General features: G+C 36.9%; 1 protein-coding gene across 1 annotated transcript in view; it reads right to left on the reverse strand.

The window, feature by feature from the left end:
* The window catches only part of LRP1B (LDL receptor related protein 1B), a 608586-nt gene that overhangs the window by 16040 nt on the left and 577097 nt on the right, over positions 1-15449 (reverse strand). The window contains exons 84-86 of the mRNA XM_079310839.1: positions 10730-10891; positions 6448-6622; positions 5569-5673 (exon numbers count right to left, since the gene is read on the reverse strand). Of these exons, the coding sequence (XP_079166965.1) occupies positions 5569-5673; positions 6448-6622; positions 10730-10891 (442 nt within the window). The remainder of the gene's footprint in view (positions 1-5568; positions 5674-6447; positions 6623-10729; positions 10892-15449) is intronic.

Here is a 15449-nt window from a genome sequence, read left to right on the forward strand (position 1 = left end):
AGAGGCTTGTCATAGTGAAGAGTTTATTTATTATAAACCTGCATGTAAATGCAGCACTTGTGCAAGCTGCACTTACATAAAAACTGTTCATATTTGAAGATTTTTCCACAGGAAGGGAGTGTCAGGAGGAAGGTACAGCATCACAGGACCTTGAGCTGCAGGGGAGCTCCTCCATGAAGAGGAATGCACTCTTTATTTCTGAATTCTGTGACCTAAACACACACACACACATATCTGCACACACAGGTGCTCACCCCACACACTCCCATCACACAGGGTCTCTCTCCAGCCTGCTGGATATGAGGAACAAGCAAGACAAGAAGGAGCTTGGACCAGGTTTCCCAGAGGAGCTGAGGCTGCCCCATCCCTGAAGTGTCCAGGCCAGGCTGGCTGGGGCTCTGAGCAGCTGGGATGGTGGAAAGTGTCCCTGCCCGTGGCAGGGGGGCTGGAACATGACAAGTTTAAGGTCCCTTCCAACCAAAACCATTCCAGGATTCTGTAAGAACAGCTCTCCTGCTTGTTTCAATCCTGCATGGGCTATTTGTCCTGATTTTCCTGTCTGCACTTCCAGCTTCAAACTTTGTTATCATTTTTAAATAATTCCACAACTTGTGCTCTTCCCAGTTGCTCACTGTCTTTATGAGCTGCTTGAACAAAATTCTCCATTAAGAAAATAAGTAATTTATTCTTTCTCCACCCTCCACTTTTCACTTTCCTCTGTTACCAAACTTAGGTTTTCTTCCCAGCTCCTGCATGGTCTGTGCCTCCTCACTGACTCTCCAGGATGACTTGTTCTTCATTACAGAGGAACTGATGTTTGTTCTAATATTGAAATACAACACACACCTGAATCCCTCTGAACAGTCAGCACATCCAGCAACAGGCAACTAATATAATGCTGTTCTTTGTCTCCTGATTTTTATATTTCTCTCATGCCTAAGGGGGTTATGATTTGATCACATTTATTTGCAGATAATAACAATAGAAGACATCCATGTGCAGGTATAAATAACAATAGTAATACAAAGAAAAAGATGGAATTATAGCAACATATAGTTATGATGAAGGTATAAAAGAAACAAAGCTGAGAGAGAGCAATATTCTGTGCTAAAGATTCTGTAATAAAAGCCCAGCCCATTCAACAACCAGAGCCACTCCTGAGTTCTTGAAAGTTTCAAGTCTTTCCAGTTCTCTTCACTGGTATCACACAGGGTGTAATCTCTCTCTAAACCCTGCTTCTCTTGCAGGAATGTATATACAGGTGGATAATTAGTGAGAAGGAAACAGAAACATAAATAAAGATATTTATTGAAAGACAGACTGATAGAACAGATGAAATGAACAGTTTGTGAAATAGACAGAAAAAGCATTTATTGATTGTTTCCCATATGAATCTGATCTCCCGATCATTCTTTTTTTCAACTGATTTGTGATTTTACCAGTGCAATTCAGGCATATCTCCCATCCTTCTAGTGTTCTGCACATCACACACAGACCCCACCCATTAGTTATTAAAGAGATCCTTAAAAATGCAGTATGGGAATACTGAAATAACAGTAACTACACGTAAAATTACGCTAATTTAAGACACCCTAAGTGATACATTTTTCAGCAAAGGTCATTAGCCCTAGATTTTAACATTATGGAATTCTCTCACAACCTTGTAATTGAACAAAAATCAATAATGGGGGGGAATAATAATTATGACATGCCTAAAAATAATGTGAAGAATTAATAATCTAGATTGTATAAAAGTCCAAAGAGAAATCTTAGCATATTCTGCATATTTTAAATCTTGAAAGAGCTTTCACTGAAACTGGCAATGGCCTTCATGAAACCTTTATTTTTTGGTGGCTTACTTGAAGCCACAGTAAGCTCTTAATTCATTCCTAAAATGGTAGGGAAGAAACCACAAATCCTCTTTCCAGAGTGCAACTGATATTTAGGTCATTCAGTGCATTCAACATTAGAAAGACACCTTGAGACAGGAAGATAAAATAAAAATGCATGGTAGCAGGAGAGGTTGTCAAAAGGAGAGCCTGTTCTTACAGTTGCTCTGTATAATTATGACTTTAGGATTGCCCTTTGGAATGGCTAAATCTTATTCTCTATTGTCTTTACTGAATCTTAATAAGGGCCTGATTATGTGTAAACTTTACATTCTGAACTGATTCTGGTGAGAGAGAGACAATAAACACATGCGTTTCTTATTTCTTCTAAAAATCACCCACTCCCCAGTTAGAGCCTTTAGAAAAACATTAGCCCTTGGACAAGTGGCTCCTGGAGAAGCTGAGAGAAAAAGGAGGAAAGGTACATTCAATATGTGACTTTATAGGCAGCAACATGTTTTTCTTAGGGATGCATGATTCTGGAAACACAAGTATGATACACGGAGATAAAAAGAGTTCCAAGGACCCATGTCCCATACACTGCTGACCACTCCTTACTCTTCCAAGTCTAGGAAGTTAGGTAGTTCGGACATTAATCTTATTTCCAAAGGATTTATGGCACCTCAAGCCACAGGGTTTCATTGCATGAGAACACTGACAAAGCAATTGAGATAATGCTTAAGAAAAAATAAAATGTATTATTTACCCTAAGCAGTCACTGTCTTTTCTGCACCCCATTAACATCCCCACAGCATTGTGTGTTTTCATAAACCATTCACTGAAATAAGTTTAAATATATCTAAATGTGAATTTCACATTTTATCCCATGTCTAGGTCTTTGGTTCATGATTTCACTACTGAGTTTTGCATCACAATCACTGTAGCTCTGTTCACCTGACAGGTGTTATGTATCTCTCTGTAAATCTGCCTTACAGGATTTTCAAAGACTAAGGTTGTTCCTTTTCCTGATGAAGAGTAAATATTTTCTTTAGGAAATATACCTAAAATCCTTTAAAGAAGTAGAGAATACAAATGTAATTTTCTTTTTTGACCAAAGAAATCAATGTTATGTTGTTATAGCTCACACACTTTTGTTTAACAGTTTCTGTTTTACAGAATTATTTCTATAAAATTAACAAGACTTATAAATAAGCTTAACTCCTGAAGAGGCACTTAAATAGCTGTTCTGTTCCTTTCCCTGTACAGATAAGAATTAGGAAGTCAGGTTTGGACTACAGAGCATGTGCAACATCACTGTTCACTATACTTTATGCTATGTAGGATAAACTTGGTAAAATACCTCAAAACATGAGCAATAGAAGCCAAGCAGCATTTTCAGGATTTTTCAATTTATTTAGTGAAGATAAAGCTTTTCATTTCTTCCTCCAATGATGATACACACACTCCAAATGTATTTTTAAATATACTCATCAGTGCAACTCTCAAAGGGTAAGTGTGTATTACAGAAATGGTCCCCCAAGATTAAGTATATATTGTGAAATGTATGTGAATGTGCATGACTTGAACCAATGAACTGTGGCCTGGAATGATGTCACAGAATGTGCAGCATTAAGTGGAAGGTTAAACCTACTTGCATCTCGGCTCATTAAACGTGGTTAAAGTGCAAATTCCCTCATTCTGACAGTAGTAATCACAAGGGTTCACTTTCTGGTCACAGCGCTGACTTTTAAACCCCACAGAGCATCTGCAGAATTTCAGTAAAATAGACCTACATAAATATTCTGCCTTGTGCTGGACAGATTTAAAGGCATTTTATATATAATGACGGCAAGACACGCACACATACACGGGCACACACTCACAGAAGACAAAATCAATTTGTTGGTTTTTTTTTTTTCCATGTAAGGCCCATCTGACAATACTGAAGTTTGCTCATGAGTGTTGATCAAACAGTTTTTAAAACAATGGGCCTATACTGCCTGAGGGGTTCTCAGAGTATTATTGTCAGATGTACGTTTCTATCGATTGATCCAGATTTCAATGGCCATAAAAATGTTCATTACCATTTTCTTAGCATTGCTAAGGGTGTTGGTGAATGCTGCACCATTTATGTATTGCAAATACACACATAAATTAAAGCAAAACCTTTTTTTTTTTCCTTGAGATGCTATGGTGTTCCATGTGAATTGAAAAAGAATATGACAATTTTACAAGAAAAAAATTAATAAAAAGTCAAAAGCTTCCAAGATAGCCATTCTAAGTATTTAAGCAAATGAATCACCAGGCTTAGTCAGCATTTTTGGGCCATATATATCATAGCTGTGATAGTCTCCTTTTGCCAGGATTTATGTCTCTAATCCTCAACTAAAGAAATTTAAGGAGGTACAAATAACAGGCAAAATGGTAAAAAACAGGTAAAAATAATAATGAAAGAGAAAAATAAGCACCTAAAATATTTTCAAATGAAAAAGGGCTACAGGCAAAACTAAATTACATTGTTTTTAGCTCCAAACGCTCAAGCACACGTTGATAATTTTTAAATGGCAGTGGCACCACAATTGTGTCCTTTTACTCATGCAGAAGTGCTGCAGGTCTCACAGGGGGGAACCCTTGGCCCACCTCTTCCACTGGTCAAACTAACTAAATCTAGGCATTTATGAAACTCCTCTGAGAGCCCAAATAAAACTCTTTCAAGATCACCTGCATCAACAAAATGAAGGAATGGCTGTATCTGTATTCACAAAGCTGTAGTGCCAGATCCCTTTGGGCAACAATTTGTTCATGTTACCCAGGGAAGCAGACACTCATGTCTAATTCTGTCTTCCAATACCTCTCTTCCAGCATGGAGGATGCTCTGACCTCCAGGTTGTTTGCAGAAATGGAAGACCTTTATGAAATAAATCTTTTAAGGAAATAAATAAATAAATAAATAAATAAATAAATAAATAAATAAAAGAGTATGACTAGGTTGCTCAGAGTAACTGAGAACAGGGAGCAGGAAAGAAATAATTTCTTGCTACAGTGACTAATTCAGTATTGTATATTGAGCAGCTGTAAAAGAAGATACACCATAGCTCTCAAGAAAGGAATAGAATATAAGCATTTCTGCTGACAACAGTAGTTTGTTTCTAGGCTACAGAATCCAAATTTCTTTGGCATTTTGTCTTTGAGCTTAAGAAAAGCACCCTGAATTACTCTCTTGACCCTGAGTAGGGAGAGCACAATCTCACTCCAGAACAGCCACAATACTCTGGGCAGTGGGAAGGTTAGGACAGAAATGTGAAATACATGAGCATATCCCCATTAGGGAAATAACACTGATATTATTTTTCCCATTCTCCAGCCACCAGGAGGAGGGGTTTGCCTCCAAATCTGACCATCTCTCTAGGAGAAAAGACTTAATCCACCTCTGAGAAGTAGGGCAGGCAACCTCGAGTTTCCATTCCAGAAAAATCAGACTGTAAGTTTCCAAAGATACATCTTTGTATCTATATGCATTCACAATATAGCCTACTTCTAAATTTCAACACACATTTTGCAAAAACATATGCAAAGTATGAGGTTACAGAAATAGCCAGAAAACAAATACTGTAATTTGAAACTGCAACCAGCACATTATTCATTGTAGAGAGACTAAAAATACAGACACATGCATAATGATGTTATTATTTGTTGTCACACAGGCATTTTAATGATCTCCAGGATGCAGGATACTCACAGACAGACAGGTACATTTGTCTCTGGGTCCAGCTGGCAGGTGCCACCATTGTAGCAGTAGCCATCACACAGCTGACAGGTAGAGGCAATCTTCCCATTAGTGCAACTGCCATGGTTAAAAAGGAAATTAAAAAAAGCCAAGCATAATCAACGTTTTAATAAATCTGAACATTTCATTGTAAAATCAATATATTAATATAATATTATAAGATCTACCTATTGGAAGAATTCTAGGTTTCTGGTTTGAAAAGTTAGCACAGGCAATGAGATTATTACACAATATTACTTTTAATGAAAATAAACTATTGTAATACAAAACAATCACTCAGCAATGAGCAGCACATGTTGCCTATGCCTCCAACAATATTTAGTATGTCTCTATCACTGTCACAGAGTGTAGAATGAGGAAATTTCAACATTATGGAAGAACTCCATGGCTAACTTGATTAATTTCAATGTTTCCAAGTGGAAAGCCATTCAGTCTCCTGTGCTTCCCCCAGTGAGGAGTGCTCCACAAGTTCACAGAATCACAGAATGACCAGCTTGGAAGAGACCTTCAAGATCATCAAGTCCAACCCAAACCCTAACACCAAGTGTCATATCCAGCCTATTTTTAAACAGATAAAGGGAAGGTGGCTCCACCACCTCCCCGGGCAGACCATTCCAGTACTTTATCACTCTTTCTGTGAAAAACTTTTTCCTAATATCCAACCTGTATCTTCCCTGCCTCAGCTTGAGTTGGATTTGGAAGCCAGTTTAGGAGTCAGTTGGTTTGGGCAGGAACAGACAAACGTGATGCGACCGCTCCAGCGCCAAGCGTAAAGGCCAACGCAGCAGCGTGCCTGATTTTGGACAAAACCTCTCCCTTGGATCCACTCACTTGCACAGCACATCAGTGCTGTCCTTGCTGCTGATGCAGTGTCCCCCGTGGCACCTGAGGCACTTGTCCACCTCGCAGCGGGGCCCCTCGAAGCGGCCGGGGCAGGCGCACTGCACGGCGCCGTCCCCGGAGAGCCGGCACGACTCCGAGTGCACGCAGTAGTGCTGGCACAGGTCTGCAAACAACATGAGATGGGTTACCAGAACGCATCAATGCCACTGCAGAAACAAGTAATGCGTTGCTTCCCTGTTTTCCTTTTTTTTTTTTTTTTTGTAATAAAAACGAAATGAAAATTGCAGCCGGTGATTCGCTGGCAACTGCAGGAATCAAGAATAACCAGTAAACAGATATATAATATATTAACAATGTAATCTTGGGAGGTGAAATGGAAGTATAAACTCATAAGAGGGGTATTTTTTACCCCTTCTAGTTATCTAACCATTTATGGCATCATCCCACATAATATAAAGACTCCTGATGAGAAAAGCAGAACAATTTTAATATATTTAATGGGACGTTGGCTGAATAAAAATCTTCTGATACGTTCACATTACCATTAACAGCATTATGCTAAACTGAAATTGAAACGATATTTTGAAATAATTAAGTTTTATTTTCATTTATCCACATATTAAAATTTCATGAAGTTCTAATAATAATATATAAAGACATAATCCATAAGTTCTGCAAAGTACCACATACATGCATAAGCTTTACAGACTGTGCAAGACCCCATTATGGTATTTAACTGTTTAAATGCCAGTAGGACTGAGATTTCAAGCAGTGAATTCTTTAGCTCTTCAGAACCACCAGTTACCTTCTCAGTTTTCACACCTTTTAAAAGATCAAATTCCTTAAATGAGGAAGCTTCCAGGAGCTACAAAATACTGGTATTTTAACATTCTGGTTAATTTTTATTTATGTGGTAGTGACGATTTTATTTTGTGGTTTATTTTTTTTCTTTAAAGTCATCACTTAAGCTCCCTAGTGGGCAGGGAGACACCTTCCACTATTCCAGATTGCTCCAAGGCTCATCCTGGCCCTGAACACTTCCAGGCATGGAGCAGCCACAGCTTCCCTGTGCATCACTTGTGAGGGTATTTCCAAGTCAGAAACACATTTTGATTATGCTACTCCGTGCTGTTTTTCCTCCTCTCCAAGAGTGAGTACTGCTGGAAGAGTTCTGCTGAGGGACAGAGCATGGCTGTTGGAGGAGTTGTTTCTATTTGAATATTCATTATATGTCTCCACCTGCCTGTGCAGGCTCAGCTGCTGAAGGGATCAGTAACCAGAGCAGCTCCAAAGACACTAAATGAGGTTGTTCATTGTTTCTCCTTCCCCAGTTCCAGGTATGGAATGGCAATTTGCAGCAGGGGGGCTGTTTCTGGAACAAAAACTACTGCAGTTTGAAATCTAATACTGAGAGTGCATTTATGTAAGAGCAGTGTAAGAAGCATATGTCTGCGTGTACATTAGGACAAAAAAACCCCAAGAAAACAAAAGAACCCCACAAAGCCAAAAACCACAAATACATAAGAATAGGAAGGTCATATGTCAAAACAATTATTAGGGTTTAGGACTGACTGCAGTCACAAACACCATTAATCATCTGCAGTATCTAAAATGTTTATGCTATATTTGGGCTGAAATGACAGAAAATTATTTCTTTTTTCTACTGAAAAAAGGATTTCAGTTTAAGAGAAAGTCCCAGCTTGTGGGATCACTGTATTCACTTTGAATGATTGCAACTGCATGAAAATGTTTCCTATTTTTTATGTAGCTTGGGCCTTAAATGATACAAGAAATGAACTTCAGCTACTCTGTGTGTCTTTTTTCTGGAATTTAAAACAGGGAGCTACATTCAAATACATCAGATTTATGTGCATTTAATAACATGTGCAATGTTAGTAGAATTCTATGTAAATTCAGTCACTTAAATTTATTTCAGCCATGCCAGTGCCTTGACACAGAGAACACATTTAGGTTATTAGCCCTCATGTGAACTAAGCACAGGAGAAACTTTGCATTGGGTAATTGGAGACGATAAGTGTGGGGAAAATAAGGTCTTTGCAAGCTGGTAATTCTGCAAGCAAATGTCTCCTCCCTGCCATAAAACCCCACTAATAATATTTTAAGCTTGGGAGCAGGAGTAAAATACCTACACACATTCATGTGTCATCCTTTGCATATGAACTACCTTCAATCACAGCAAAGACTGAAAAAGATATCTGGGAGGCAACCAATCTTTGCAATAATGCCATATAAATGTATTCCAACTGGTAGACAAAGTGAAGGTGATTAATAAAGCAACAGATCTTGCACATGTGTGAATAAAGCAAAAGAAATAACAGATGTGTCTTTATATACACATTATTAGCTGTAGACCGGTATAATTTTACAAAAATTACTGGCCAACAGAAAATAGTCTAAGAGATTTTACTGCTTTTTTTTTCCCCCCTAAAAGATTTCAGTTTTAAATCAGAAAAAGTTTAATTTTATTCTACATTTTAGAACATCTTCAAGTCTCTGTATTGTGGCAGTTTCCCAGACAATCCAAATCTGATAATAAGCACTGTTTAAAAAGTACCCCTAAATTTACATTTAAATTAATTCTCTTAAAAAAAATTAAAAAAAGAAGAAAAAAAAAACAAGAAAAATATGTTTGCAGAAGCATTCAACTAGAAACAATTTGTTTGCTTTTGGGTAAGCCTCAAGTAAATATTTTTCCTTAATCTGTGTGTCTGTCTGTGCATGATTTATGTACTATACTGTTTTCAAATACCCAATTGTGTTTGCAGATACTTATTTGTGGATTCATGCAGTTTGTTTAATACCAAGGGGGAGAAAACCACAATTACTGGTGGTTTTCCATTCAGAGGTTTCAATTTATTTCATAGTCTCCCAACTGGAAATATATTCAGTTTACTTCAGTACAAATCTCATTTAAGATACACACTATCCTTTTCCTTGTTTGATAGACCTTTCTCCAAAACTAAATACTTTTTCTATTTTGTAGATAATTATATCTTGTAGATAATTCCAAACCAAACCTTTATAACAACTAATTCCCCATCCTTTTTTTTCCTTAAATCAAGTCTTCTTCAGCAAATTCACTGAAAGTACAAAAGAGATGATGGCTTTCACATTTAATGTTCTATGACAAGCACTACGACAGTCTAACAAGGCTATGACAGTCCTTGCCTTTAGAATGTTACAGTCAAAGCAAAGCAGGAGTAGAAAAAAGATGATTAAAAAACATCATGCAGACCTCAGTAAAATAATTTGCTCTAACTTAAGCAATATTGCTTGCCAATCATCATTTCTGAAAAGAAATGGGGAGGACAAACTGTCATCTGTAAATGAGTGACCAAAAGAAGAAATTCAAGATTATGTTCAAATGTCCTTAGTTAATGAAAAGAGATAATGATGAAAGAAAACCAAAGCATAGCAAGGAAAAAAGTATGAATTAACTAAGAGCAAAATAGCTACTGGTTGATAATGGACTTTTCTTACTCCTCTGTTAAAGAAGTGAAGAATTAGAGGAAGATGTAGAAAGTGAGAAAAGTCTTTCTAAGGGCATGGAAGCCTTCAGAAAACTATCTCAGTGAGAAGAGGCTAATGGGTCAGTGAAATGAAAAAACAGGAAGAAAATTAGATGCAAAAGACAGAATCTAAATCCTGAGAGGTAAACAAGAAGAACATTCAGAAATCCTTTACAATTTCAACACCAGGATGGGGCAGAAATCACAGTCAGGGTGATCTTTGAGCAAGTTGAAGAAATATAGCAATGTGAAACTTAAATCTATCCTCAAAGTGCTGCTTGCTGGGGTTAGAAATAAAAAACAAAGGGAAAGGAGCAATTTAAAAGACTTTTTGATCTGCAAAGATTAGAAGGTTCTTTAACCAACTATGTCAATTCATTACCAGCATAACAAAACATATGACAAGTTGTAGTAGAAAACTTTAACACAATTATCTCATGGCTACTGACAAAGTCATCTGTCTTGTACCGCTCCACTCCACAGCTCATTCATGAAAATAACAATAAATCATTCCTAAAAAAGCTCTTTCTTCAGCAAGCCATGTAGAAGAGGAGAAATATGCTCAAAGATCACCTGAATACACCAGATGACATTGCCTCAGCAGCACGAATAATCTGGGGCTAAATTTAACAGCGCCGTAAAAAAAAAAACCAAACAAAAAACCCACGCGGGCTTTAAACTTCCATTGCGTAGAACTTTAACTCCAAAGCCAGCTGGAACAATTGGTGGGGATTACTCACAGAACTGGCACCTGTCTCCTGTGTAGTCGGGCAGGCAGGCACAGAAGGGCTGGTTGCCAGCAGTGACGCTGCAGGTGCCCCCGTTGTGGCAGAAGCGCTCGCACACCGTCTGGTCACAGCGCGGCCCCGTGAAACCCAGAGCACAGCTGCAGGTCGGCCGGCCTGTCCCAAACAGAGACAGCTATTTTATGATAAAAATACATACAGAACAAAACAACAATCAGCACTTTTTTTTTGCTGCAAGAGTAGGAAGTTTCAGTGTTGGAGCCCAACTGTGTTTCCCTAGACGCTGAGAGAACGCGCCTTTGGAACGCTGAATGCAGAACTTGTGAAAAATGAAATTGGCTCTGGGAGATATGGGCACTCAAAATCTGCATCTGTGCATTTTTATTGTGCATGTGCATGTGTAGTCATTGATTTTTTTATGGGAAAAAAGTTGTTATTTAAAATACACAATAATTTCAAAGGTGGTTCTAAGCCGGAATTTAGGATATGACTGCTTCAAATCATCCTGCCATGCTGGGTTCCCCCTGCTGCAGAAGATAACTGCTTGTATGATCACCATTGGTTCTCTTCAGAGTGCACTACATTATTCTCAAATCTACAAACCTTGATATATAATCACATGAAATACAAATATTTACTGATGCACTAATAGCTACACTTTACAGAACAATTTTAGTAAACCACAAGTATGTGTGCCGGTTTTGTTATGCCACCCCTCTCAGATAATGAAGACTGTTACACAAAAATTGCTGCCTGGCATCAGACCAAAGATGCCTGTAACATCAATATTCAATGTCTGAAAAGCAGTTAACACTTTGGGATGAACACTTGCACACAATGAACTCCTAGTCTACAGCTTCTTTTCAAAGGATTTTAAAATAGTCTTTAAAATCCAATGCATTTCCCTCCTATGATTCTTCTCTATTGTAATTTTCCCATTTTTTTCCTTATCTAAATCTCATGTCTAAAGGATTTATAGCTGTGTTGCAATTCCACTGTTTTATTAAACTCTTCCACTTTCCCATCTTATTTTCTTAAGGCTTATCTTCTTTAAAACAAACTTATAGATCCCATTAACGGTTTTCCATCTTCTGACTTTGCTTTTTTATCTCATCTATAATCTTCAAGTAAATGACCTGATGTGTCCAACCAGCCATCTCCCTTCTCACTTCCTAATAAACTATTCTCATTCTTGATTATCTCTTGCAAGACATTATTTTCTCCCCACCCTCCTTTTGAGTTTCATTCAGCTTTAAGGATTTTATTAAATTTATGGAGAACAAGTTTAACACTTCTATTTTTCCTGGCTTCCCAGGAAGAAAAGGGATGAAGATTAAGCAGGACTTGAGCATCCTGGGCAGAAACATTTCATGATTTTATGTTCATCAAGTTAACTACATAATGTACTGCACGTGTGATGCAGAATCCCTTTGGACTGGAATTACAGGCATAAACAGGAAAAATAACCTCTCTGATTTTATCACTGACAACCCAGTGTATCCACACCTACTTTCCCACTTGCCTCCTGATGTTCACCACAGCTGTACCTGAAACTCTCACAAGTGCAACCCAGATTACCTTGCTGGTCTTTCTTCTCCACTTAGCTGGCTGTGTTATTGAGTAATTAAGACTGAACTGAGTATTCCACAAACCCCACAATTCAATTTTGCTTCTAGTCTGCCTTTTTTTTAATCCTGTGCAATCATTTAATATCAAATCCATTGGAGAATTTTTCAATGCAAGTGAAGCACCCTCATTTTGCCTCCTCTCTCTGACTCATGCAGAATGATTTATTCAATCTTTTTCCTTCACTTACTTCTTACCCTTCTAACACGACACACTTCACGTAATTCTTGTCTCTATTTTCTATTTTAAGCTATGCTAATTTAAAGTGTTTTGCAAATCATCCTAAGGGCCATGAGATCAGTTAGTCTCTTTCTCTAATGAGTACAGCAGGAACAAAACCACTGACCTAAAAATAGCTCCAACTGCTTTAATATGCCTCAGTCTGGTTATTCATATCTGTCCCCTGTGACTTAAACATTAAATCAAAGATGTTGAACTCAGATGTTAGCACAGATTTCACTTGTTTTTCCCCATGTATACAGTTGTATTTAAATTTCTGCCCCCAAGACAGGAGGTTTCACATAATCCCTCATCTGAATCAGTGTTTCACTGAAAAAAAAATTAAATAAAATAGTGATAGAACATAGATCTGGAAGTCTGAAATCCATTTTCATTATTAATACTCCTCTATTTGTTAAAATGATGAGACAATGATATTTTTCTAGTTTGTAGAAAAGATTATTCTATTATTTACTAAAGTAGACTAATAAATATGCCAAACTGCTAACAGCTAAATGAAAATTTAATACAGTATAGCCTAAACCCCATTTTTGTCACTCAATTTAACATGGCATTCAGTAATGTCAACAGTCCATTGCCTATTTATACACAGACTGTTGACACCAGAAATAATACTAATAATGACATTTTCATTTGCCTTATTGTCATAAATTATTTCTGATACAAAAAAAAGATGGTTGCAGGAACAGCTTAACAAAACTGCAGCACTAAAACAATGCCAAACAATGCCAGAAGGTTTTGTGTCATGGAATCAGAACATAGATTTATGTTTGCAAAGGAAACAATAATGCAACCAAAATGTGACACAATCCAACCAAGAGAAATTGCAGGATGAGCTCATGCACAGAGAGCTCCAGCACCTCCCCTGGTCAGGGGAAATCTCAGGATTAGAGCTCCACAGACAGAGGATTGAAACTCTTTCTTAATTCTTGACCCTCACCATGGCAGAAGGATTCACAGCACATTAGCATGTAGAAAAATATTCACATGGAAATTGGTTTATAGAATGCTAAACTGTTTCAAATGAAGAACAGAATTTAATAGAATAGAGTCACCCTAATATATTTTCCTTTAAGATATAAGTTATTTTCTGCTGTAGGATAAGAAAAAATAGATGGATTTTTTGACACAGAAATGAAATTTTTGCTCTTTCTTACAATAAAATAAATAATAAAAACCACCAAAACAAAAAACAAATAATCAAACAAAAAAAACCCCAAACAAACCAAGAATCAAAATATTTTACTGTTCAATTAGGTTTAGATACTGAGGCTGTGGTTACTCCTGGTTTGTCAGTTTAATTTGCTGCACAATAGCTATTGTCTGTATAATAACTTTTCAAATAACTTCTCATAAAAATATCGGTTTACTTTCTCTTTAATATGTAGATCTTAAACTTATATTTACATATATTTTGCAAGGATCAGAATTGATCAGGAGATCAATTTTCATTCATGATATTGCCTAAGCAAGAGATAAATATTGTGCATTTTCAACAGGTAAATAACCTTTTAAAAATTTTAAAATAATTAAAACCTAGGTCAATAGCATTATTTTTGTAAGCTTTCTGCAAGTTTTGAAAAATGAGATCATCCAGATTAATGGCTTCACCAAAACCTACATTATTTATTTCTTCCAGTCACTGGCTAATTAACTACCAGCAATGTATGTTTTTAAGTTGCTATGTGTGAATATGAACAATTAATTTCAATATTGAACTTGCTGTCACTATTAAAGAAAACAAGGTAGGTCTACTTGAGCTTTCTGTAAGGAATATCTTGTCCTTTGGAGTTGTTATCAGCAGTCTGTGGGAATCACAATAATTCATTTCTGTGTGGCTGATGAACCATAATTAGCTCTACTGAAACAATAGGAGTGGAGAGAAGCTGCATTATTGAAGATAATTAGTAGGTGAGCTGATTGGGATCTATCCCAACAGATACAGAGTCTCTCTGTGTTATGGAAAAGAGAAAAGGAAAAAATAATAATTTCTAAACATCTCTGAGTACTCTCAAGGACTGCTCTTTCCAATGCTGGTGGTTCTGCTGGGACCTGAGAGCAGCTCCATGAAATATCATCCTCACCCTTCCCACAAAGGAAAAAAAAAAAAATAAATCACCTTCCCACCCTTCCCTGTCCTGCTGACAGCACCATGGAAAACTCTGGGGCTGATGTGGAATTAGCAAACCACCTTCTTCAATGGCAGTGTTTCCAGCAGGCAACAAATCACCTTGTTTTGATCATAAAATAGACCACAAAAAATTGTCTGCTTCATAAACAATGATTCTTTCAGAATATTTCACACATTTTCATTTAGAGGAAAGACATACTTTTATTTTTCACTCATTTTGATACAAACATCACAACTCTGTATGGTTACACATACCTTTTGCACAGTATGAAGGGATTTATCAGATTTTGTGAACTAGTTAACTTAGTTAATGTGTTTGACAATCAGCAAACTATTGCTGCAATATTTTTACTTTAAACTACATGGAGAAACAAAATGTGTTTTTATGGTAACATTGACTTTTTTTGCCCAAATTCCCATTAAACTGGCTTACTGGAAAGTGTTCATTATTACACCCAAACTTTTAATTACATGTCTCAGATGTGTACTTTTAATTAACTGATGACATTTTCTTTGTTCAATTATTGTAGTTCAATACAACTGTCGTAAACTTATAAATTTTAATTAAAGCTGCTCCAATCTCTGGCTATATAACGTTCACATAGGAATTTGCCAAAAGGCTTAGCAGTAAGTAAGCCAACAGTGAATAATCCCTGAATTGCCAGTGGGATTTGTTTAACAAATTAACATTTGTGTGCAGATAATGAGGTTCTACAA

This window comes from Erithacus rubecula (assembly GCF_903797595.1).
Source record: "Erithacus rubecula genome assembly, chromosome: 8".
Taxonomy (NCBI): Eukaryota; Metazoa; Chordata; class Aves; order Passeriformes; family Muscicapidae; genus Erithacus; species Erithacus rubecula.